At 48.0% G+C, this 22,219-nt stretch overlaps 1 protein-coding gene across 10 annotated transcripts in view; it reads left to right on the forward strand.

The window, feature by feature from the left end:
• Positions 1-21,580, forward strand: part of NFYC (nuclear transcription factor Y subunit gamma) — a 68,493-nt gene extending 46,913 nt beyond the window's left edge. For 7 of the 10 annotated variants that reach the window (XM_059138331.1, XM_059138335.1, XM_059138337.1 and 4 more), the window contains 7 exons: positions 950-1,063; positions 4,870-4,965; positions 10,016-10,189; positions 13,510-13,668; positions 16,728-16,835; positions 19,303-19,362; positions 20,359-21,580. In XM_059138331.1, the coding sequence (XP_058994314.1) occupies positions 950-1,063; positions 4,870-4,965; positions 10,016-10,189; positions 13,510-13,668; positions 16,728-16,835; positions 19,303-19,362; positions 20,359-20,796 (1,149 nt within the window). In that variant the 3' untranslated portion in view covers positions 20,797-21,580. The remainder of the gene's footprint in view (positions 1-949; positions 1,064-4,869; positions 4,966-10,015; positions 10,190-13,509; positions 13,669-16,727; positions 16,836-19,302; positions 19,363-20,358) is intronic. The other 3 variants (XM_059138339.1, XM_059138330.1, XM_059138340.1) reach the window with 3 other exon arrangements.
• Positions 21,581-22,219: the final 639 nt, after the last annotated feature.

The following is a 22,219-nucleotide window of genomic DNA, read 5'->3' on the forward strand; positions in this document are numbered from 1 at the left end:
ACCTCCCATTTCAACTCCCAGAGAGAAAGTAACGCTCTCTCCTTATCACTCAAAACTAATAGTCCCCTGGGTTTGTATAGAAAGCTAAGCTAACAGTTCACAGTAATTTCCCCTTTTATTAGCTCTCATTCCTTCTCATGGTAACCCTGTGAGATTTGTTAGGATAAGAATTATATAGTGCCATCATAAAGATATGGAAATAGACACAAAGAGGTCAAAAGTGACTCACCCAGAGTAAAAGAACCAAGATCCCAGTTCTTATCTCCTGCTTCCTTAACTCCAGACCTCTTCCCATGGCTCTGTCCTGCACAGACCACCTCACCAAGGGTTCAAGGGTTCAAACAAGGAGTCTTGTTTGACCAAGAGCTTGAACTTCGAAGTCAGACATGACAAGGCAGCTTACATTACTTGAGCACTTACTAAATGCCAGGCCCTGTGCTGGGTGCTTTTACATGTATCACCTCATTTGATTCCTGCAGCAACACAGGAAGGTTGTGGGAAGGTTGTCTTCTTTTTCATTATGTGAAAAATGAAGCCCAGAAGGATGGGAAGCCTGAAATTTTATCTGAATCCATTGGCTCTCAAACTTACTATCTTTCCCCACATTGTCTCTCCTTAGATTAGAACCTAAACCCTGCCACTTACTGACTCTGTGGCCATGGGCAAGTCACTTCCTCCTAAACCCTAGTTTCTTTGAAAGTCTCTTACGAAAATAAGAAAGTGCATGGTAGGTCCTATAAAAGTAAGTATTCTTCCCTCTTCCTTTCTTCTGCCAGCCATGTGCTTTGTCCCCGCTTGTGGATTTATTTTACCTTAGAATTTCTTGAGGCTGTCACCTTCTCATTTTCCAGACCTTGCCTCATTGTCCATGGCAGGACATGAGGCAAGGGACAAAACTGGTTTGAATGACATGCTGGTGATTGACAGGGAGGGCCTACGTCTGTTGCAGATGATCAGTGCAGAAGCCCCTGTGCTCTTTGCCAAGGCAGCCCAGATTTTTATCACAGAGTTGACTCTTCGAGCCTGGATCCACACAGAGGATAACAAGCGCCGGACTCTGCAGGTAACGTGGACGTCCATGGGGGACCTGGGCAAGCAGCTGTCTTTGCCTTAACCTGCTTCTCTTGCGTCGTTTTGGGCCAGAGATTGTTCTTCCTTAGATTTCTGGCAAACTGATGTGTGAAATTGGCATCTTCCTCCACTGTTTTGAGGCAGACTTAACCCTGTACCGTAATAGTATTTCCCCACCAAGGATCTTCATTGCCAGTTCTTGTGGTTTTCACAGCTCAGTGGCTGAACTCTTCAGTTGGTGAGGTCTCCCCATAAACAGGCTAACAGGATACTAATCTATTTCCAGATGTAAACAGCTTCTGGTTGGAAGCCCTGAGAGACTCCAGGAAAGAAAGTCCCAGGAAGAATCCATCTCACCGACTTTATTTGCCCTTTTTGTTCCCTTCCTGGGAATCCTTTCCTTCTTTTTCATTTTCTTTTTATTTTAATACAGAAAAAAAAAAAAAAAAATTCATATTGTGTGAAGACCCTTGGTCATTGGCTCTAGAGGCCTTTCTCTTAACAGCCAGGCCCCAGTTCTTGGAGGAAAGGTTTCCCAGACATAGAGGAAGGGTGTGATAGAAGATATTGGCAGTCTTTCAATAACAAAGCCAAGAAAGTAAATTGTTTTCTCCTTTGTTTCCCATTACTTCCAAATTGAAGATGCACGCTTATTTATTCTACAAATATTTATTGAACACCCACAATGTGCCAAGAGCTGTTCTGGGCTCTGGGGATCAACACACAAAACAGACCCAAACCCCAACCCTTGGGAAACCTATATTCTAGTGCAGCTAAACATGGCAAACTTACTCGATGCTGCTTTGAAGGAAGCCTATGGCTCTAGAGAGATCCAGTTAAAGTTACCTTTAAGATCAGTTCAGATTAGGGGCACCTGGGTGGCTCAGCTGGTTAAACATCTGCCTTCAGCTCAGGTCATAATCCCAGGGTCCTGGAATCGAGCCCCACATTGGACTCCTTCCTCAGCGGGGAGCCTGCTTCTCCCTCTCCCTTTGCCTTCCACTCCCCCTGCTTGTGCTTTCTCTGCTAAATAAATAAATAAATAAAATAAAGATCAGTTCAGACTAAAAAGTAAAATAAGCAAAACACTTGGACAGGCCCTTCAAAAAAGAAGATATCCTGGGATCCTCAGTTAAGACATCTGACTTCAGCTCGGGTCATGATCTCAGGGTCCTTGAGCTCAAGCTCCACGTAGGGCTCCCTGCTCAGTGGGGAGTCTTCCTGAGATTCTGTCTCCCCCTGCCTTTCCCGAGCCCTGCTCGCATGCGCTGTCTCTCAAATAAATACATAATCTTAAAAAAAAAAAAAAAAGATATCCAAATGACCAATAAGCATATGAATAGGTGTGCAACGTCATTGTCCCTTGGGAAATAGAAATTAAAATGACAAGACACTGGTTTACACCCACTGGAATGGGGCTGACGGTACGGTACCACGTGTTGGTGAGGAAGTGGAGTGACTGAAACTCCTGTTGCTGGGCTGAATGTGAAGTGTATAATCACTCTGGGAAACTTTTTGGCACTTTATAATAAGCTTAAACATATCCCTGCTGTATGATACAGCCATCCCACTCCTGGATATATACCCCAAAGGGTGGACTTTGTTGTCTAAGAATGTTCATAACAGCCTTGTTTATAATAGCCAAAGACTGGAAACAACTCAAGTATCCATCAAGATAGGGATATATAAACAAAAGGGATATGTTCATATAATGGGTTACTGCTGAACAGCAACAAAAACAATTGATCCATCCAGCCTGGGTGAATCTGAAAAAATTACCTTAAGCAAAAGAAACCAGAGGAGAAAATCATATAGCACATGATACCATGTTCTGTCACCATCTATGGTGATAGAAATCAGAGTAGCACTTCCCTCAGATTCGGGGGGCAGGTCGTTGGTTGGAAGGGTTAGAGGACACTTTATAATCTTATCTAGGTGATAGCTACCTGGCCATATGTATTTGTTAAAATTCATCAAACCTGTGTCCTTAAGATTCCTGTGTTTTACTGAATATGAGTATTCAGGAAAATATCACTAGCATTAAGAGAATGTTAAAAAGACCAACTTAAATATATTTGTGTTTCCCAAATACTGTAGAACACTTGGTGTATGTTTGGAGGTGCTCATTATTTTGTTCCCCACCCTTGCTGCTCCCCCAGTTCCATCCATAGATGAGTGGTTTAGATAGCTTTGAGTAGGTGACATCATCAGGAATGTGATACTATATCGTACTGATCTTAAATGAGACCTGGCAGCCTTAAGATGCTCCCTGCTTCGGTTGGAGGGTTTATTATCAAGCTGATGGTTGGCAAGAAGGGTGGATTGGAGTTTTGCATTTCAGTGGCTTGGGGCCATCACAGAGACAAGGGAAGGAAAAAACAGAAAATTTCCATCCCCTTTAAAGAGTCACCTCTTTAAAGATGTGATGTATAGAGATTGCTAGGCATTTCTGCTATCATGTTGACTTTCTCCCCCAATATTTTATTATGGAAAACATTCAGACATAAGCACATAGTGAGTACCTGTATACTCACCGCCTAAATCCTACTGTTAACAGTTTGCTCGCTTCATCCTATCTGTCTCTCTATCCATCGAGTCACATATTTTTTTTTTTAAAGTGGCTCCACGCTGAGCCCCAACACAGGGCCCAAACTCATGACCCCAGGATACAGACTTGAGCTGAGATCAAGGTTGCTTAACAGACTGAGCCACCCAGACACCCCCATCTATTTTTAAATGCATTTCAAAGTTTACTTTGCCTAAAGACTTCAACACAGGTATCATTCACTAGAGTTCACTATATTGTTTCCTGTTTGTTTTGCTTTAAAATGATCATACAGTGAAAAGTACTCCTATCTTAAGGATACATAGTATGTTTAAAAAAAAAATTTTTTTTTTTTAGTTTTTAATTAAAAAAAAAACAAACTAGTTTTATTATTTAAAGAAAGGGAGTATTACTTTTCGAATTCCAATGGAACCAGGGCTTGGTTTCAGAATCTTTTAGTCAGTTCTAGTAACTTCAGACTTCTGGTATTCATATCACATTAAACAAGACTTAAACCGTGGATTTAACATTGTGACTTTACTATTTATTTATTTAAAAGGATTTTATTTTTTTATTTGACAGAGGGACAGCAAGAGAGAGAATACAAGCAGGGGTAGTGGAAGAGGGAGAAGCAGGCTTCCCGCCGAGTGAGGAGCCTTATGCAGGACTTGATCCCAGGAGTTCAGGATCATGACCTGAGCTGAAGGCAGACGTTTAACGACTGAGCCACTCTGGCGCCCCTAAGTTGTGACTTTAAATTCCAAAATACAAATCATAGACTTGTGGGAACTAACATTCTACAGATCGATGAGTAGAAAATATTGTAAGAAGTTATTTAATTAGGATTTCCGTAGAGATACCAAAAGGTTGTAAGACTGAATAATAGCCTAACCTTGCTAACCACACAAGAAACAGAAACCTGCCCATTGAGATTGCTAGATTTGTACGAACTTAGCTGGAGTACGACAGTTTAAAAGCTGTGGAGAGGACTTGGGGTAGGATCCGGCAGAGGTGGTTGTTGTAATTGGAGGCTCAAATACCCAGTTTGTAGAGCATGAACTAGGTGCATATCTTCTTTGTCAGTGTCTGCCCATCAAGTCTGACATGAGATTTATGAGTTTGGCTGTGCTTATTTCAGCTATAGCCTTGGCTGTGGTCGTTGAGTTTGGCTTAGAAGTCATGTGGAGGGTGTAAAGCCAAGTGAACTAGTTTCTCCCCAGGCTAATTTTTAACCCTGCTTTTCTTTGTTACAGAGGAATGATATTGCCATGGCAATTACAAAATTTGATCAGTTTGACTTTCTCATCGATATTGTTCCAAGAGATGAACTGAAACCTCCAAAGCGTCAGGTAAGCTTGGATGGCCTTGCTCCTGCTTCTGACTGAAGAGCACCTTGCACACTCGTGTCAGATACGCTCCTTTTCCTCTCTCAGCTCAAGTCATTTGCTGTTCCTTTTGCTTTTCTTTGTCTAGACCAGATCCATCCTTAACATCTCCCTCTGTTACTCATTTATGGATACTTTTAACTCAGTGCCTCTGAGGTGGTATTTCAGTGAAAGTAGACAAAATAAGAATTAAAGAGAAGTTACAGACAGTAAAGTGAAGCTCTTTTCAAGGTACCGTAGAGAGTCTCTCAGAGTTCTTAACACGGAATGGGAGAACATTCGTAGCAAGGTACAGATTTTAGATTCTCAAGATTTAAAGAAACAGCTTCTCTGCGTGCACAGTGGTGTTGGAGTGAATGGACTTGGGTTTTCTCTTACTCTGGATTGCGGTTCTCTGTGTCGTGCTTGAGCTATACATTAGATCACCTGCTAGGGTTTCAAAAATACTGGCGTCCAGTCTTCACCCCACACCAGCTGAATCAGAATCTGTGTTGGGGGGGAGGCCCAGGTCACAGTACTTTTTAAAACTTTTCAGATGTTTTTCATGTGCAGCCAAATTTGAGAACCACCACTTAAACCGTTTTCCAAGCAATCACGGGAAAGAATGTGACTATCTATCTCCGCCTCTCTTTTGCCTGCCCCTCTCTAGAGATCACACTGACTTTTTTTCAGCACCTTGGGTGCATCAAACTCTTAACTGCAATTTTAATAGACCCCTTTCCTGTATAGCTCATTGTTTGAGGCATGCGGATTACATGACTTGGTAGGTGTGGTTAGAGACGCTTGGGGAATAGTGGCAGTGTCTGGCAGGAACAGAGCTGTGCTTTTGTTCTGCTTGCTTTATCTTGTTAATGAAATTTTGAGTGTTTTTAATGAATTATTTAATAATATATTATCCTTAGAACAGAGTCATTCAGTGACAACCATTCTCCCATGCTGTCTCGCACTAATAACCAGTCAGGAAGTGTAGAAGTGCGCATCTTAAAGGACATCTATAATCCTGACCCTGCCTGGGGGCCTTTGGATCAGCAGGCCCTCTGTCCCCTCCTTGTTAGAGCAGGGCGCCTCACTGCGGCTCCGTTCTTTCTGGGCAGTCTTTGCTACTGTAAACATCCTTGACTGGAAGCTGTAAGGTGTTCAGAGGAGCTTTCAGTCGGATGTTTACAGCGGCAGGCTGCCACGGTCGTCCCCAGCTGCGCAGCGCCTTTGAAACCATTGCAGGTTTGTGCCCACGGGCTCAGTTCCTCGTCTTGGGGTGTTTCCCTCCTCTCTGAGAAGTCCCTGCCACAAGAACTCAGACCACTTCTCTTCCTCCAAAACAAATGCTACCACGCCCCTGCTCTCCTTGTTGGAATTTGTTTCAGAAACCCCCTTTAAAAACAAGGTGGTGAGAGCCCTGTGACAAAATCAGGCCTTGTGCTAACGCCTACTCATTCTCTTTGGGCTGTCTGCTGAACCAGGCGGCTGGAGGGAAGGGTCGTGTCCTGTCCCTTCCTCGGTTCCTCAGTGCCTGGCGCTCTCGCAATGTCAGATAGCTCCTAGTTCCGTCCTAGCCTGACCGTAGTGCTGCGATCCATTCCCTTTTGAAGTGTGTCTAGCTGAAACAGCTCCTTGCTGCCTAGATTCAGGTCTTTGTAGGTGTTCAAGCCATTGATTGGAGTCCTACTGGGGACAGCTGCTGCCTGGCCTTTGAAAGGTTGAGATTGCTGAAAGCTGGCCTGAAATTCTAAGATAGCACTTTTAATCCTCTGTAGACATGAAGTTTTCCCCAGCTCCAAATTGGCTGGCACCTCCTTAAGTCCTTTAAAAGCGCCTACTCTCCAAAACTCACCCTTTCTGAAGGAGGCAGCAGTTCATTGTGGCTACTGAAGCGAAAGTCCTTTTTTCAGTCTGGGGCTGGCTGTACAGCTCCATAGTGATGGCCCGAGGATGGGGTGCTGCTCATTCTCTGACGTCTGTCAGTCTCCACTTCTGAAAAGATTCTGAGAGCAAGCCCTCTCTGGTCAGGGAAGCCAGTGTGAAAGCTGGGCAGATGCCCTATCCTGAATTGATCCAGTCATTTGGAGATTGTTCTAGCACAGGGGGTAATTCCCCACTGCCAGGGAAAGAAACTAGCCAGAAATATTGAGGTGTAGATCTAAGGTCCTTGACTTCTCAGAGATGCTTGGACATTTCTCTTGTTCTTTGGGGAAGCAAGTAGACTGTTCAGAAGCAGAGGGTAGTTGAAGCTGACTTCTACCCCACTAAAGCTATGAGTTGAAAGTTCCTGCCCATTGAAATGTCATTTTCTCTTCACCCATTTCTTTAAACCAAGCATAATCATTCCTTTGCTAGCTTGCCCTCCATTGGCCGGATGAGTCTTCATGATGCAGAAGAACCTTAGATGTGCCTCCTTCCATCCCAGTGATTCGAGAGCAGTCACGCCTGATCCTCAAAACGCTGCTCTGAGCGCCTCTCCTTGGTACTTCCTGAGTGTCCTGGGCACTGCCTGTTTCCCGAACAAGAAGGTGTGGTAGGCAGGATAGGAGAAGCTCTTTACGTGCTGTCACCATTTTTGGCAGGAAGTATTTTGGCTTCCAAAAGGGCTGCTTCAAGGAACTGCTTTTTGTTTGGCAGAAAGACTATATTCACTTGCAGGTTAGTTGCAGTGCGAGAGAACTGGAGACAAATCACAGGTCAGGTCTGGGAAATGCCAGTTTCTCCCTCCTCCCTGACTTCCTTCAGGTTGGTTCTGGGGAAGTCTCAATCCTCTCCACCCTCTCATTTACCCGAGAGCTTTTGTAAGTTAGGTCTAGAGTGTAGTGATTGATGTTTTTTACAAGATGGGAAGGGCATTCTCAGTGGAAAATAAATGCATTGAACCTATTTCAAGACCTTTAAATAGGTTGGCAGTTGGCAGTTGGCGTCTGTTTCTTGGTTAAGAGAGGGTATCAGTATTTATCCCTTCTACAGCCAAGAGCTAGTTGAAGGGTGAATGAGACACCCTTCAGGATCCCCAAGAGCTAAGGGAAAATGTCTCTATATACATAATATTTATAATGGTAAAATGTCGAGTTGAAATAGAGCTGCTGTTGTCACAGTTAGGTTGTTCTGGGGACTGAGACTTAGATGAGAAAAAAGGGGACCTCCTTTTTCTTCTGCCTCAGTGTGATTACATTCAGGGTTCGAACTGTTTGGGTCTGAAGCACAGAACACATTAATAACCTAGAAAATTTATATATGTCTGAGAACTAGCTCAGAAACCCAGAAGGTTAAAAGTGTCTATTGAGGTGGCCATTAGGGAATCTTGTGATGCCGGGACCCCAGTTCCTGAAAGGCTAGATGTCAGCAGTCCTAATTCTAGTATCTGGGGCCCCCCAGTCATGCCCTGTTCTGTAGGGGCATAAAAACTTCTCCCTACATCATGGCCACAGAATCCTAGAGGTAGCAAAAGAGAGTTTAGGTACTTTTTTTCTGTTGGTAACAGCTGTTGAGTTCAAGAGAATGTGTCATACTACCAACTCAAGTTTTTAAAAAGCACTTTCTGGGGCACCTGGATGACTCAGTTGAAAGAGCATGCAACTCTTGATCTTGGGGTTGTGAGTTCAAGCCCCATGTTGGGAATAGAGCTTACTTTAAAAAAAAAAAACTACTTTCCTACCTGTAGCTCTCTGTCTGACTCCTATAAATAATCTGTCATTCAGCAGCCTCTGCTACATACCTTACAAGGAAATGAATGGCTGGGACATCGGAGAGCAAGAGAGAGTTGAGCCCTCAAAGTGCTCTCACCCAAGCAGGGAAGGCAGTGAATTTGATAAGCAGGTACACCAAAGTGTGGTGAGGAAGGGACTGTGCAACGTAGATTGGGACTCCTAACCTAGTGAGGGTACGCAGTCAGTACCGCCTGTGTCACTGTCACTTTGGGGAGCTTTTGAGGCAGTCCACAGCATCTCTATACCTTGAAGAAGTATCTTTTCCTCTTTTCTTGAACCTGGCAAACTTATCCCAGAACAAGGAAGTGAGTAAATTAAGCTAATTTTCTGCTCAGCCCGCCCGAGTGGTTGTCTGTTTCTGTTGTTTTTGTTGTCCCAGGCAGGGGCACCGTGTGTCACAGGGCCCTCCGGAGCAGACGCCGACCTCTGTGTCAGTGGTCAGGGGCCCACCAACCCTGGACCCCAGGCTCTAACCATGCCGTAGTGTGTGTAAACATCCTACACTCTCAGCTGTGAGCTCAAGGTGGCTGGGAGAGGGTTGTTTACTCCTTCTGCCATGGAAAACGTCAGCTGAAGAAGGAACGGTCTCGTCATCCAGCAGATTGGACCGAATGCGACCTCCCTAGTCAGCTAAGGCTGCCCCCTCAGCGGAGAGCTGTCCCTCAGACCCCCCTGGGTTGCTGTGGCTAAGTACAACCAGAACCAGACATGATGTTGGATAGACGTGGCCCTCTGTGACCATAGTGCTCTTGACGTACTGTGAAAAGCCGGGCACTTGCCTACCGGTGCTCTCAATCCTGACATTCAATTCTTAAGTTCCAGCCCAGGAAAAGCCCTGTTTCGCTTTCTCCTGCTCTGTCCCTCCAGAGCTGGCAGGCCCCAAATAAGGAGAGTGCTGCCTATTTGGGACATTGGGGGCCAGCCTGAGAGCTTGATGTTTGGGTAGCATCTTTCCAGTGCTCGCAATTAGCACCGTCTGCAGATCACAGGCCTTGACAGCGTTTACTGACAAGCATTGCTGGTGCGTGGTTTTTAGTTACGGTAATTATTTGCCCATTTGCAACTCATCACGCAATGGGTGATTACTCTGTACTTCAGAAAATTGGCTGTATGTTTTGTGAAGCCTATGGAATCTGTTATTTTTAGTTTGATTTAGCACAACTGGGCTCTTCGAATTCCACTTTCCTTTGGCTTCAAATGTGGAGAGCTCAGCATTCAGCAGGCAACTGCACAGAGTCCGTCTGGGGGAAGAATGGAAATTCACTGTGGCGGCTGCTGAGTCAGTTCTTTTCCTCTTACCTGCCTCTCCTTCTACCCCACAGGAGGAGGTGCGCCAGTCCGTGACTCCTGCCGAGCCTGTCCAGTACTACTTCACGCTGGCTCAGCAGCCCGCCGCCGTCCAAGTCCAGGGGCAGCAGCAGGGCCAGCAGACCAGCAGCTCCACAGCCACCATCCAGCCTGGGCAGATCATCATCGCACAGCCTCAGCAGGGCCAGGTCTGTGAGCTGTATGGGGTCCCCGCCAGCAGGACCGTGCTGCTTAGGTGCAGGATGGAAAAGGCCTGGCCTGGGCGGAGAGGCAGGCCAATCATTATAGGGCACTAGACTTGAAGTTCTGGAAACTTGGGCTTCTCCCCATCACCCAGGTGATGTGTCACCCTAACCTCGGGGTCCCAGTTTCCTCAGGGTCAAATGAGAGTGCAGTGAATGAGACACCCGTCAGGATCCCCATGAGCTAAGGGAAAACGTCTGTATTGTGCCCCATGAAGAGTAGTGACATCGCCATAGAAGGTATTGTAATTGGACCCCATGGCTGCTGTTAGGAGATTAGGCATTGTTACCAGCTTGCATCCCTCTCTTCCCCTTCTCCCCATCATTTCTCTGTTGCACCACGGTTGTGTCAAGGGACCTCTTTTTACAGTAGCAGTCAGAATATTCTCTCTCCCTAGCAGCATTGTGAATCCACGTTTGTTGGGAGTCATGAGAGGCTGTAGAGAGCTCTGTTCTCTGAGCTCCGAATCCAAATTCTCTGTCAAGCATTAATTTATTCACAAAACATTGAGTCCTATCCTATGTGCTAGGGATAAAGCAGTCCCTATTTTTAAGAATTTTCACAATCTAGTAGGGTACAAATACTTAAAGATTAAAATACCACCACATGGGAAGTGTAAGAAACTCTTAGGGGTGTGTAAAGGGTGTTATGGGATCACATCAAAAGGGATATCTAGGGGATGCCTGGGTGGCTTAGTCGGTTAAACGTCTGCCGTCAGTGCAGGTCGTGATCCCGGAGTCTTGGGATCCAGTCCCACATCGGGCTCCTTGCTTCTCCCTCTGCCTGCCACTCCCCCTGGGTGCTCACTCTCTCTCTAACAAATAAATAAATGAAATAAAATCTTAAAATTATATATATAATTAAAATATATATAATAAAAAATTATATATACAATCTCTATATATAAAACAATGTGAGGGAAGTGATAGAAGCAAGTGTCAGAGAAGGTTCCCTGAAGGGAATAATACAAGTCTTAGAGGGAGCAGTGGTAACGAATCAGATAAAGAGGGGGAGGAGGGCTTTCTGGAAGAGAGCAAAGCACGGGCAAAGGCAGGAAACTGCACAGGGAGTGTTGGGAAGACACAGTCAGCATGGGGGACATTTAGGCAAGTCTGAGAATAGAGGCAGAGGACACTGATAGCCTTGTGTCTGTGGGTAAGAGCTGGGTTTGCCTAGAAGAAACAAATTGGGGCAGAGGTAGATTTAAATATTAATGAAGATTTTAGGATTTATTCCCTGTCTCACTTTTTAATTCATATAACAGAAGTTTTAGGGTGCTTTCTCTTCGCCAGACACGGCTAGGCAGGAGAGGTTCAAAGATGATTGCAGCCCAGTCCTTGCTTCAAGGAGTTTACCATACCATGCCTAAGAGACCTTCTTTGGCTAATGCTGTGCCTCTGCGATGGTGAGAGCTTTCCCTGCCAAAGCCTTTATCCCTTTACAGAGCAAACTTCAAGGGAGTCCACCAGGCACAGGCTCTGATTGGCTGAACATCCTAAGAAGCTCGTGGCTGTTGTGCTCTGACAGCAGGGCACTCCATACGTGATTTGACAGATGCCATGCTAACACAAGCCTTCATTTTCCTGAAGTGATTTAGAAATACCTTGGAAATCCTCTTGGGAAAATTGAGTTGATAGAGTACAGTGATGAGTTGGCAGTATGCATTTTTTTTTAGTCAGCAAGAATTTCATCTCTCCTCTTCGCCATCTCAGACTGGCTCAGCTTGGAGCTGATGAGGCCTACGGAGATGGTGAAGTTGGTCTCTGCCTGGGTCTCCCAGCCATTCTGTGTCCTGCTGCTTCAGGGTGGCCTTGTGCTGTGTCACCCCTCCTTGGACCTGTAGTAATTAATGGCTATTTCAAGTTGAGTTCAGGTAACCTTTGCGGGACAGAATACTTACTAAGTGGGAAGGAAAGCATATTTTGGTAAAGTGAATCCTGTGTGTTCTGTCATAAAATTGGAAACTTCTATTCCTGGAGGTCGGGGGAATAGGCTGAGTTGAGAATGCTGGTGTGAGAACGGGAGGTGTTTCCTGTTGTCCCAGCCCACCCACCACATGTGTTTTTACATAGATCCCTCTGTCCTCTTTCCTCCCGACCTCCAGGTCATAGTAAGTTCTCCTTACCTAGTAATCCTGTGAATCTCAACTGTAGTTCCTAGAACACGTCCCCTTCTCCTGTAACTTCAGATGCACAGGAGACCTGTGCGGTTAGAAACGTAAGAGCATCAGAATAGCAGCATCGATAGAAGCCCAGGAGCCACTGAGACTCGCAGCATCTTCTTACTGAAGTGATTCAGAATTCAGAGTGGGGAGTTGTCATCCCGGAACCGGGGCATTGGGGGTGTAGGTGTGGTGTTTAAAAGATCGCACCCTTCCCCCGCCCCACCACCATCGCCACCATCGCCATGGCCCACTGCTCCCCACCCCCTCCCCCAGCAGATGAACAATATGTACTGGTCTTCCCTGCTCTGGGTAGTCTGTAAGGGTCCCATCTGGGACCCTTTTGAAATTTTGAAGTTTTGAAATTTGAGCAAGTGACTGCCCAACCCTTTTGACAGTTCAAGTCTATCGTCTCTCAAAGGAGTAAGTTTCCTGGAACTGCAGTCCATGAAGTGTGTATGAGAGACAGTCTGCCAAGTGAGGGATGTTGGACAGAAATTTCTTAAAACTAAGGTTCCTGTTTCTAGAGAGTTCAGCTCCAGGTCTTTGTGGTGTTTGCCTGTCCCATGCGGAGCCGTGCTTGATCTGGCCAGTGTAGGCTGCGGTCATTCTGCTCGCGTGAGGCCGGCGTGCGCTTCATCTCCTCCCAGTGTCGCATGCTAGAAGGGAGTCTGAGGTCCTGAGCATCGTAAGTTCATTCTGACCTCACTCTCCATTTAGTTGGCTCTCCACATTCACCTGCTCCACAGTTGACCTTGCCTCCAGTGAGCTGTCATGGTTGCTTTGGATTCTTTTGTACCACATGTGCCTTCCTGTCACTGAAGGGGCTTTGGGAAGCTGCAGCATTTGAACCATAGAGGTGTTTGGGGCCTGGGCAGGTATTCTGTACTGTGAGCCTAAAAATCTATGTGGCATTCTTCCGTCTTTTATTTCAGAGAGTAACTTCAGCTGTGCTCTAGGCCCAGAGGACTCTGAGTATTTTTAATTAGTGTTAAGATGAGATTAGGGAACCACGGACGGGGTTTGCTCCTAATTAACTGCTCCTGAGCCCCTACGGGCTCTGAGCTGGGGTTGAAGCCATTTTCTCCTCACTCTTCTTTCCAGACCACACCCGTGACCATGCAGGTGGGAGAAGGCCAGCAGGTGCAGATTGTTCAGGCTCAGCCCCAGGGTCAGGCCCAGCAAGCCCAGAGCAGCAGCGGGCAGACCATGCAGGTGATGCAGCAGATCATCACGAACACAGGAGAGATCCAGCAGATTCCGGTAAGCCCCGCTCGGCCTCTCCCCCACCCCCCAAGGCGCTGAGCTTACACGCGCACACAGAATATCGTGTCTACCCGTGTGTGTATGTGTACATACATTTCTCTAAACGATATCCCTGTTAACCCAGACCACGACTTGCTTCCCTGTACACTCACTGCTTTTCTTTAATCCAGCTCGGGTTCACCACTGCGGGGCAGCTCCTTTCGATTTCCCTGCGCTCCACCTACGCTGAGAGTGCTCGTAACCACTATTTCATTCCAAGACCCAAAGGCCCCGTGAGGCAGTCCTGTCTTTTGATTAGCAGAGAATAAGAGGGAGGTGTACAGGGAAGGCCATAAATACACTTGTTGCATATTCATGAGTCAGTTCCCAGTGGAGCCTGCAGCAAAGTATATTTTTGGCTTTCATTTAACTTATCCATCCCTTCACTGTGGACTGCTGCTTCCTGTACGCCTTGCGGGATTTCATTTCTTGGATTTGTTGGCTTTTTACTTGTTCTTGCTTTTTTGTAAAAAATGTCCCATCTTAACACTTGCTATCTATACCTTGGTCATTTTGCCACCCAGAGATGTAGAGAGAGAGTGACGTGGAGCAGTCCTTCCATTTCCTGCCCCTTGCCCTTCCTGTTGCAAATGACATGTAGGCAGATAGAGAAACTCCCTTGGACTTGGTTAACCACTTCCTCTTTGAAAAAAGCTCCATTTTGGGGACTGTTCTTATTAACAGAGTAATAGACCAAGAGAAAACTGAAGGAAAGTGGAGTGTGTGTGCCTCTGTGTATCTTTCTGTTGCCCCTCTCTCCTTTCCTCCCTTTCTTGTGCTTTTGGTGCACTCTCCCTCTGCTAGAGCTTGCTCCCTCTCTCTCTTCGCCACCCCCCCCACACACGCGCGCACACACACACAGATCCGTCATTTCCAGGTGCCTTGCCTCACTGTCTCAGCACTAACCCCAAAACCTCTCTTGAATGGTTCGTTCTCCATTTTACATGTGAAGGTGCCAGAACAAGTTCACTTAAGCCAGAGAAGAGGTCCCCCCCCTTGCAGTAACTTTAACTCAAGTCTTTCTGACTCCCAGTCACAGAGCTTTAGCCCAGATTTGTTGCGGAATTCGCTAGTCTTAGATTACTAATGCAGGAGTCTGCATTTCCGAATTCCTCGGAGTGCTCCCCCCAATAGAGAGGACCTTCAGGAAGGAAACTTCGCTTCTCTTTTAAAAGCCCAGAGGGCAGGCATTTTTATCCTAGACTTAACATCAAAAAGCTGTCAGGCTCCCTGGACCTGTCTTTGTGGTGGAAGACTGAGGGCAGAGTATCACCAGATGTCTCAACCTAAGTCTAAAAGAGGAGCTACTTGCTCCTAAGAACTGCTTGGAACTATCTGGCTCACAACTTTTCAGTCCCATCTGAGTTTCTGCAAAGAGCTCTCTCCAGCTGGGACATGTAAAATCCCTGTGGCTGTCAGGACACCTTCCCTGTTCTTGGGACAAGGCTGTAGTCTTTCATCCTGTGTTCCTTGGCTGGAGCTCTGGTGACTCCTGGGACCAGCCACCATCAGTCCCAGCAGATGAGGCTTCCCAAGCCTCCACCCAGCTGCCTTCATCCCCAAAAGCTACTTAGTGCTGTTGCCTGGAAGCCACCCTATAGGACTTAGAGCAGGGCCGTCTGGGCCTGCATCACAAATTCCCAGCAAGTTGGCATATTCTCAGAAAGAAATGACCACCCATCACACTATCTTGGTCCGTCTCCTGTGAACCAGAGTCTTAAAGGGTTTACATTTTTTGTGCCTCCATTTGGCCATAAGTGGACAGTTCTGGAATCTGGTCTACCAAGAACTTCCAAGAACCACACAAACTACCAAGTGTTAGTCTTTTCTTGGTGACTCAGATCCTCTTTGAGGCTGAAGTTGCAGAGAGGCGCTGTGATTTAACACTGCATGCAGGAGTGCAGCTCCATTTATCAGCATTTTCCTCATGGAAAGTAAAATAACCTGTAAGCTCATGGAGGTGAGGGGAAAGCTTGCTCCAGGACAAAGACGCATAACTTTCCTGTTCGCTTCTGGAAGCTTACCATGGCAACAACAGCCTGCTGGGCTGCCAGGGGAGGGTGTGGTCTGGGCCCCCAGGTAGAGAGAGACCAGTCTGTTCTCCTGGCACCTCTTTCATCCCCCAAATCCCGAGTGTGAATGTCTGCAGTGCTCTGCTGACTCTCCTGTGCTGAGCAACCAGCCGCCTTGGTCTCTCCATGTTCCGCTCAAGGCACTGAGACACTTCACGCTGCACTGGAGCGTTAGGAGTCTGAGTTAAGGCTTTTAGCGCACAATTAAATGCAGCGTGTGGTATTACTGTGTTATCTGAGACTTAATCTTAAGCTGAGGGACTCTAAGGGCATTTTTGTAGCTTTGGTTTCCCATGATGGGGTTTTCTGTGAAAGGTTTATTGATTCATCTTCCCCTTGGGAGGAGTTTGGCCAGAAGCTAGTGCTGAACACCAAGGATCCCAAAAGATCCACAGACCCCCATTGGTCCTGGCTGTTAGGTACTGAGATAGTGAAGCAGGCCAGTTTTTTCTTCAGACGTGTGCGGCATGGGGTTGGGCAGGACTAGGGCTACGGTGCAGAGTGGCAGCCATCTGTTTTGGGCTCTTGGCAGATGCTGGATCTCTTCTCAGTACCGCGTCAGCCATCCCAGGATGTGGGGTGGTGGAGTTTGGAGACAGAGGGCAGAGTAGCCCAGACTTCAGGTACAAAGCATTCTGATCATGTCTGACAGTCTTTGGGATAAAATCCTAAGGTAAACTGAGCCCAGTGAATGTTGAGGGTGTGGCCATGCTGTTTCCCACGTATGTGACCAGGTCCTCTGGGCATTTTCTCCAAAGTCCATTTAGGGAACGTACCCTCTTTTGTGTTTTGTGACTTGCCGGGTGGGGATGTTACAGTTTTCAAAGTAGGTTTCTTTGGAAGGGTCAAAAGGGTATGGAGGACAGTCATCACCTCTGGTCATGGGAAGCCTGCCTGTTGAGGTCGCACTCAGTCTCCTGTATCTGTTTGTCTGCCCTGCTCTAGGTGCAGCTGAATGCCGGTCAGCTGCAGTACATTCGCTTAGCCCAGCCTGTATCAGGCACCCAGGTCGTGCAGGGACAGATCCAGACACTTGCCACCAACGCTCAACAGGTACGTGCCCCAGCGATGCAGGCCCTGGGTTGGATAGGCAGCTGGCCGGAGCTGGCCTCTGGCTGCAAAGGGGGGCTCAGCAATAGCTCTCGCCACCTCACCCTTTGGCAAGAGCCACCCCCACACCCTACTCATCTCTTCACCCAAAGGACAGATGGGGTTTATAGGAGGATTAGATTCAAAGTGTGTCTCTTGCTGTCTTACTCTCGTGGGAGAAAGGAATGTGAAGGAGGGGAGATCTCAAGGACTTGAAGAAAGCCTGATGTGTGTGTGCATGTCTGACTAGAGGAGGTGCTCTGACAGGGGGCCTCATCGCCAGACTGAGTTTCCATCTTTAAAACCAGATAGCTGTTGTGTCCTGGCACTCCCGTGTCCTTTGGAAGGCTTGCGTGGCTTTTACTTCCTCTTGCACACCTAGCCAGAGACTGCCCCCTTCATCTCCTCCTATGCCCTAAAATATGGAAGACTGTGAGGCACAGGTGTTGAGGGGGCAGCCCCCCTGGGCTTGGGGTTTGGGGCTTGGGGATTGGGGTCGTGGGCATCATTTGCAGGGGATGGGCAGTGCTGGTCAAGGGGAGGCGTTGTTAATGGATTCTTCTGCCTCAGACCCAAAAAAAGCAGCGATCGTTTAAGAGCTGGACGCGTCGGCCCAGTTGCATTTCTGGTGATGTATCTATTGACAGTGGTGACGGAGCTGAGTTTGTAGAGCAGCTCTCCAAAGATCTCATTTGGGAAAATAGGAATGAGCCAAAAGCAAGGCTTCAGAGTTCCATACAGTCTCTGGGATCATTAAAGGGCCCGTTCCAGACCCATTTCTTGGCTTACATAAGGACTTGGGCTTTTCCCTAAATGCCTTGGGGCTCACTGGCATGGAGTCACATCTCCAGACTGGCCATACCCTCAGGTACTCTTCTTTTTTATGAAAAACAAAACCTTGTTAAGATTCTAACCTGGTTTAAAAGGTTCAAAACCTTTTTTCATGGCATGGGATTGGGGGGAAAAGGAAGAGTTTTTGGTTCCTCTGAGGTCAGTCTGGGGACCAGAAACTAAAGCCAGAAAGTGGGAAGAGTCAGGTTTTCGGACAGTAGTTGGGGAGAAGCCAGGAGGGGGCACCTGAGAGCTTTTGGGAGTCTGCGTTATAACAGATCTTAACTTGTGGTAGCCTAGCACATAGTAGGTGTTTGGTGTGTGTTTGTTGAATGAATAATATGCATATGGAATTTAAAGGTAAATGAAACTTTCTTTTTAGCTCATGCGGAGGGCAGTCCTGCCAGCCACAGGGCACAGCTGATCTTCTCATCTATGAAGAGTATTTTCCATTTGTCCCAGGGTCATTCATTTATTCTGCAGACATTTCTTTAAATGCTTACTTTGCACTGGGGGCTGTAAAGACAAAACATAGAGCTTCTGCCCTCCAGCCGCTTCCAGGTGGGTGGGAGGGGAAGGACCCAAAACAGGGTGCAAAGTAAGAAACCCTCTGAAGCCCTTTCACACCAGTCCCCTTCTTACTCCTGACAGCCTCCTGGGTAAGCCTGATGGGTTGTTTTTGGCTGTCGTGAGGACACTTGAGAGGACAGTCCTTACGTGGCAGGTTGGCTGTGATGGTTCCAGGAGATGGCACACACAGGACTACAGTCAGATGTTCCGTAGATACACATACGCACACGAGCACGCTTCCGTCTTCTTCCTGGTCTGCCAGGCTGTGTCGAGCAGCTGGCAGGCACAGTGTGGTGCAATTCCACGTGGCAGCACAGTTCTTTTCACATGTCCTTAAAATCCCCATGTGAGATTGTAGGTACATGTGGTCGATGTTTTCCCTGCCCCATCCACCTCCACCCCCACCCCCACCCCCTGCTTGGCCCAAAGGGCTGCACGTGGCCTGTCTCGGAAAAAGTACTTCATAGGTGTGCCACAAGGACTTCCAGGGCCAAGGCCGCCTCCTCGCCAGGGTGTTTCGTATTCCAGTCAGATAATCTAGGTGATACGGGTTTGGTGTGGAGCCCACCTTCCAAGAACGAAAGGGACCACTCACCACTCTGCCCCACGTTTTGCTGTCTGCGTTCACTGGCTAAAAGACTCTCAGGTTTTCTGCCTAAGCCCTAAATGGGAGGCCTTGCTACGATAGCTCCTAGGAGCTTGCAGTAAGGGGCATGTGGGGGGCAGGTGGGGGGCAGGTGGATGGCAAGGGAGGTGGTTGTGGAGGTTCTATATATTTCCTGCTCCAGGGTCCTCTGTGGTCTTCTCTGCCGTGCCAGCGCTGAGTAGCCATCCGTGACGGGGGATAGGGGAAGGACCCTTGCTTTCCTGCTACTCTCTGAGCACCTATTCTGTGCCAGGCCTCATTTTGGGCACTTTACATGCATTGTCTTGTGTGGTCCTCACCACCCTCTCCTGGCTGTGGGCTGCGGGAGGGCTGTACCGGGCCCTGCAGCTGACCTGCCTGCTGTGCTGTCTTGATTTCCTGCAGATCACGCAGACAGAGGTGCAGCAAGGACAGCAGCAGTTCAGCCAGTTCACGGATGGACAGGTAGGACACCCAGTCTGGGCAGGGGCCGAGGGTGAGGGGTTGTCAGGGGTAGCAGGTGAGATCTGTGGGTTTGGATGGTTAGGGCCAGTGTCCCATTTTCTGTTAACGAATGGGCAGTCTTTAATTCGGAGTGCCAGTCCTTTAGATGTAGACTTATGGGAGCTGAAAATTATTTTAGACATTATATAGCCCCAGTCCCCATTTTACGGATGAGTAAACTGAGTCCTAGAGATGAGAAGTGTCTTGTCTATGCTCACTCATCTCTTCATTGCGGAGCTGGGACTGGAATGCAGGTCTTCTGTTTCCCTTTCTAGGACTTGTTTTTTTGTAGGCTAGGCTACTTTTTAATAGCTGGATTAGTTGAAATGCAGAGAACATGTGACCTCTCGAGCTCTCTTGGTTCCTGGAATTCAGTCATTCAAAACTCCTATGAGAAGGGAATCATTCCCTTTCCCTCCTATGAGAAGGGAAACTTTCCCTTTTCCTCTGCCTTCTCCCTTCTACTTATGGTCCCTGAGACCCTGGAGTCCGTGAAAGGATGACACACCCAAGCCCATGTTCTCTGCTGACCAGAAGGGAGAGGAGCTGACGTCAGGACCCACCTTTGGGCTCTGCCCGCACCATGTGCCAGGCTCACATGCCGGGGCTCCTGTGATGGTGGGGAGGGGAGAGGTCTTTGCCTCTGGGTTTTTGGGGTGGACACCTGAGAAAGTCAAGTGTCCATTTGGCTCTGCCCTTCCATAGTGGCTATGTGAGCTGCTTCTCAATGCCTCATGGGTCTTGGCTTAGCATGTGTTTAAACCCAGACCCCCTCCTCAGCAGGGCCCGTGCAGGAAATGCAGGTTCAGTGTAGCCTCAGTCTGAGCCAGATACTCTGAGGAAAGGAGGAGGGGGGGTAATCTTACTACCCCTGCTAGTGAGGATTACCGAGAGTTGGGGAAATGCGGACTTCCAAGCAGCTGGTAGAGTGGTTCAAATTGCTTGTGTTTGTCACAGAGGAACAGCGTGCAGCAAGCCCAAGGCTCTGAGCTAACGGGAGAGGCAGAGCCCAGAGAAGTGAAAGCCACAGGAAATGCAACTCCCTGCACCTCTTCCCCGCCCACCACACACACCCCCTCACACGGGGCCGGAGCCTCCTGTGTCTGCTGCTCCCAGCCCCAGCCCCAGCAGAGCTCCACATCCCCTCCTCCCTCTGAGGCCTTACAGTGGGTGGTGGTTGAGGTATCTGGGGCCCCCGACCATCTTGAGGCCCATAGGGAGCTGCATGCCCCTCTCCCAGGGGTGACCTCACTCTCTCCTCTCCACCCCTCGCAGCAGCTCTACCAGATCCAGCAAGTCACCATGCCTGCCGGCCAGGACCTCGCCCAACCCATGTTCATCCAGTCAGCCAACCAGCCCTCCGACGGGCAGGCTCCCCAGGTGACCGGCGACTGAGGGCCTGAGCTGGCAAGGCCAAGGACACCCAACACACTTTTTGCCATACAGCCCCGGGCGATGGGCACAGCCTCCCTCCCCAGAGGACACGGCCGACCTCCGCGCCTCCTGCAGGCTAGGACACTGGTGCACTACGCCCCACGCCTGGGGGCCGAGATTCTTCAACAGAAAGATGCAATATTTTTTATTTCCTTTTTTTCCATTTTTTTCTCCAAGGAATCAATATTTCAATATGTTGAGCTGTGTGTCCAATGCTATGAAATGAAAATATTAAATAACATATTTATGGCATTTTCTTGAAGAGTGTGGTTGAAGAAATACTTCTTTTGTTTTCTCTCTCTCTTTTTTTATTCTTACTGCTACTTCTTTTGAGGAGCAAATCTCCTCAGGGGGTACGTTATCTCCTGACTCTTGGAACAGCTGCTGTCCCCAGGATTTGCCATCTCGTTCTGCCCTCAGATTGAGTTAGGTGCCTGCGTAGCTTCCTTTTCACTAGTGGTCCTCTTGACCCTGCTCTTGTCCCAGAGCTCTGTGTGTCTGCACCCAGAGGCCATGGAAACATTCCTTGCTTTTAAGAGATGAACTCATTCGCCATGGAGAATGGATGGTTTCATTTCTGAACGCTTCTCTCCCAGGGACCGAAGGAGACTAGAACTTCGTGCATTTGCCCACCCCCTCCCCGACCCCCATTTTTTATTTTTAAAATACGTTAAAAATTGGGCTAGTCTCCTTTGCTGCATGGACTTCAAACTGCATGAAATGCAATAAATCTCATTTTAGATAATTTAGAGTGTGGGTATCTGTGTCTGGGGGCACTCACGGGGCCGCTTTGCTTGAGGCGGCTTGGAAATTGGAAAGGTTTGTTTGCCTTCAGGTTGGGTGTCTGTAAAAGAGGAGGACCTTTGTGAGGAGGGGACTTTCAAAGCTAAGGGAACTTATGCTACATATCTGATTCAAATGGAGGTCTTCAACTGACTTTGAAGATGAACTACATCGGAACCTGCCGCTCAGAGGTGCCTGCCTGCCTTACTGAGACTAGCACAGGTGGGCCGGATTCCGCTGCATCCTGCTGGTTTGAGGGTCAAGAGAGCATCCCTCATGGAAGAAACTGTCTCTGTCCTTCAGACAAGTCCTGCCACTTCTGCCGCAGCACAGGCTGGCATCCTGAGCTGCCTGCTGTGGCCACGCCCACTCCCAGGGGCATGGTCTTGACCAAGGTGGGTGGCCCAAGCTCCTAGTCAGCTCGCAGCAGGCCAGAAGGCTTCTACAGCTAGGGCCTACTTCCTAGTCATTGAAGCAGGAAGAACGGAGCATTCTGCTGCTTCAGTGGCTTTCATGGGCCATGGAAGCCAGCAGTGAGCCACCTTCCTAACCTTCACCATGCCATCCTTACAACTGGAATGAGGCCTGTTGTCATGGGAAG

Source organism: Mustela lutreola, chromosome 10 (genome assembly GCF_030435805.1).
Source record: "Mustela lutreola isolate mMusLut2 chromosome 10, mMusLut2.pri, whole genome shotgun sequence".
Taxonomy (NCBI): domain Eukaryota; kingdom Metazoa; phylum Chordata; class Mammalia; order Carnivora; family Mustelidae; genus Mustela; species Mustela lutreola.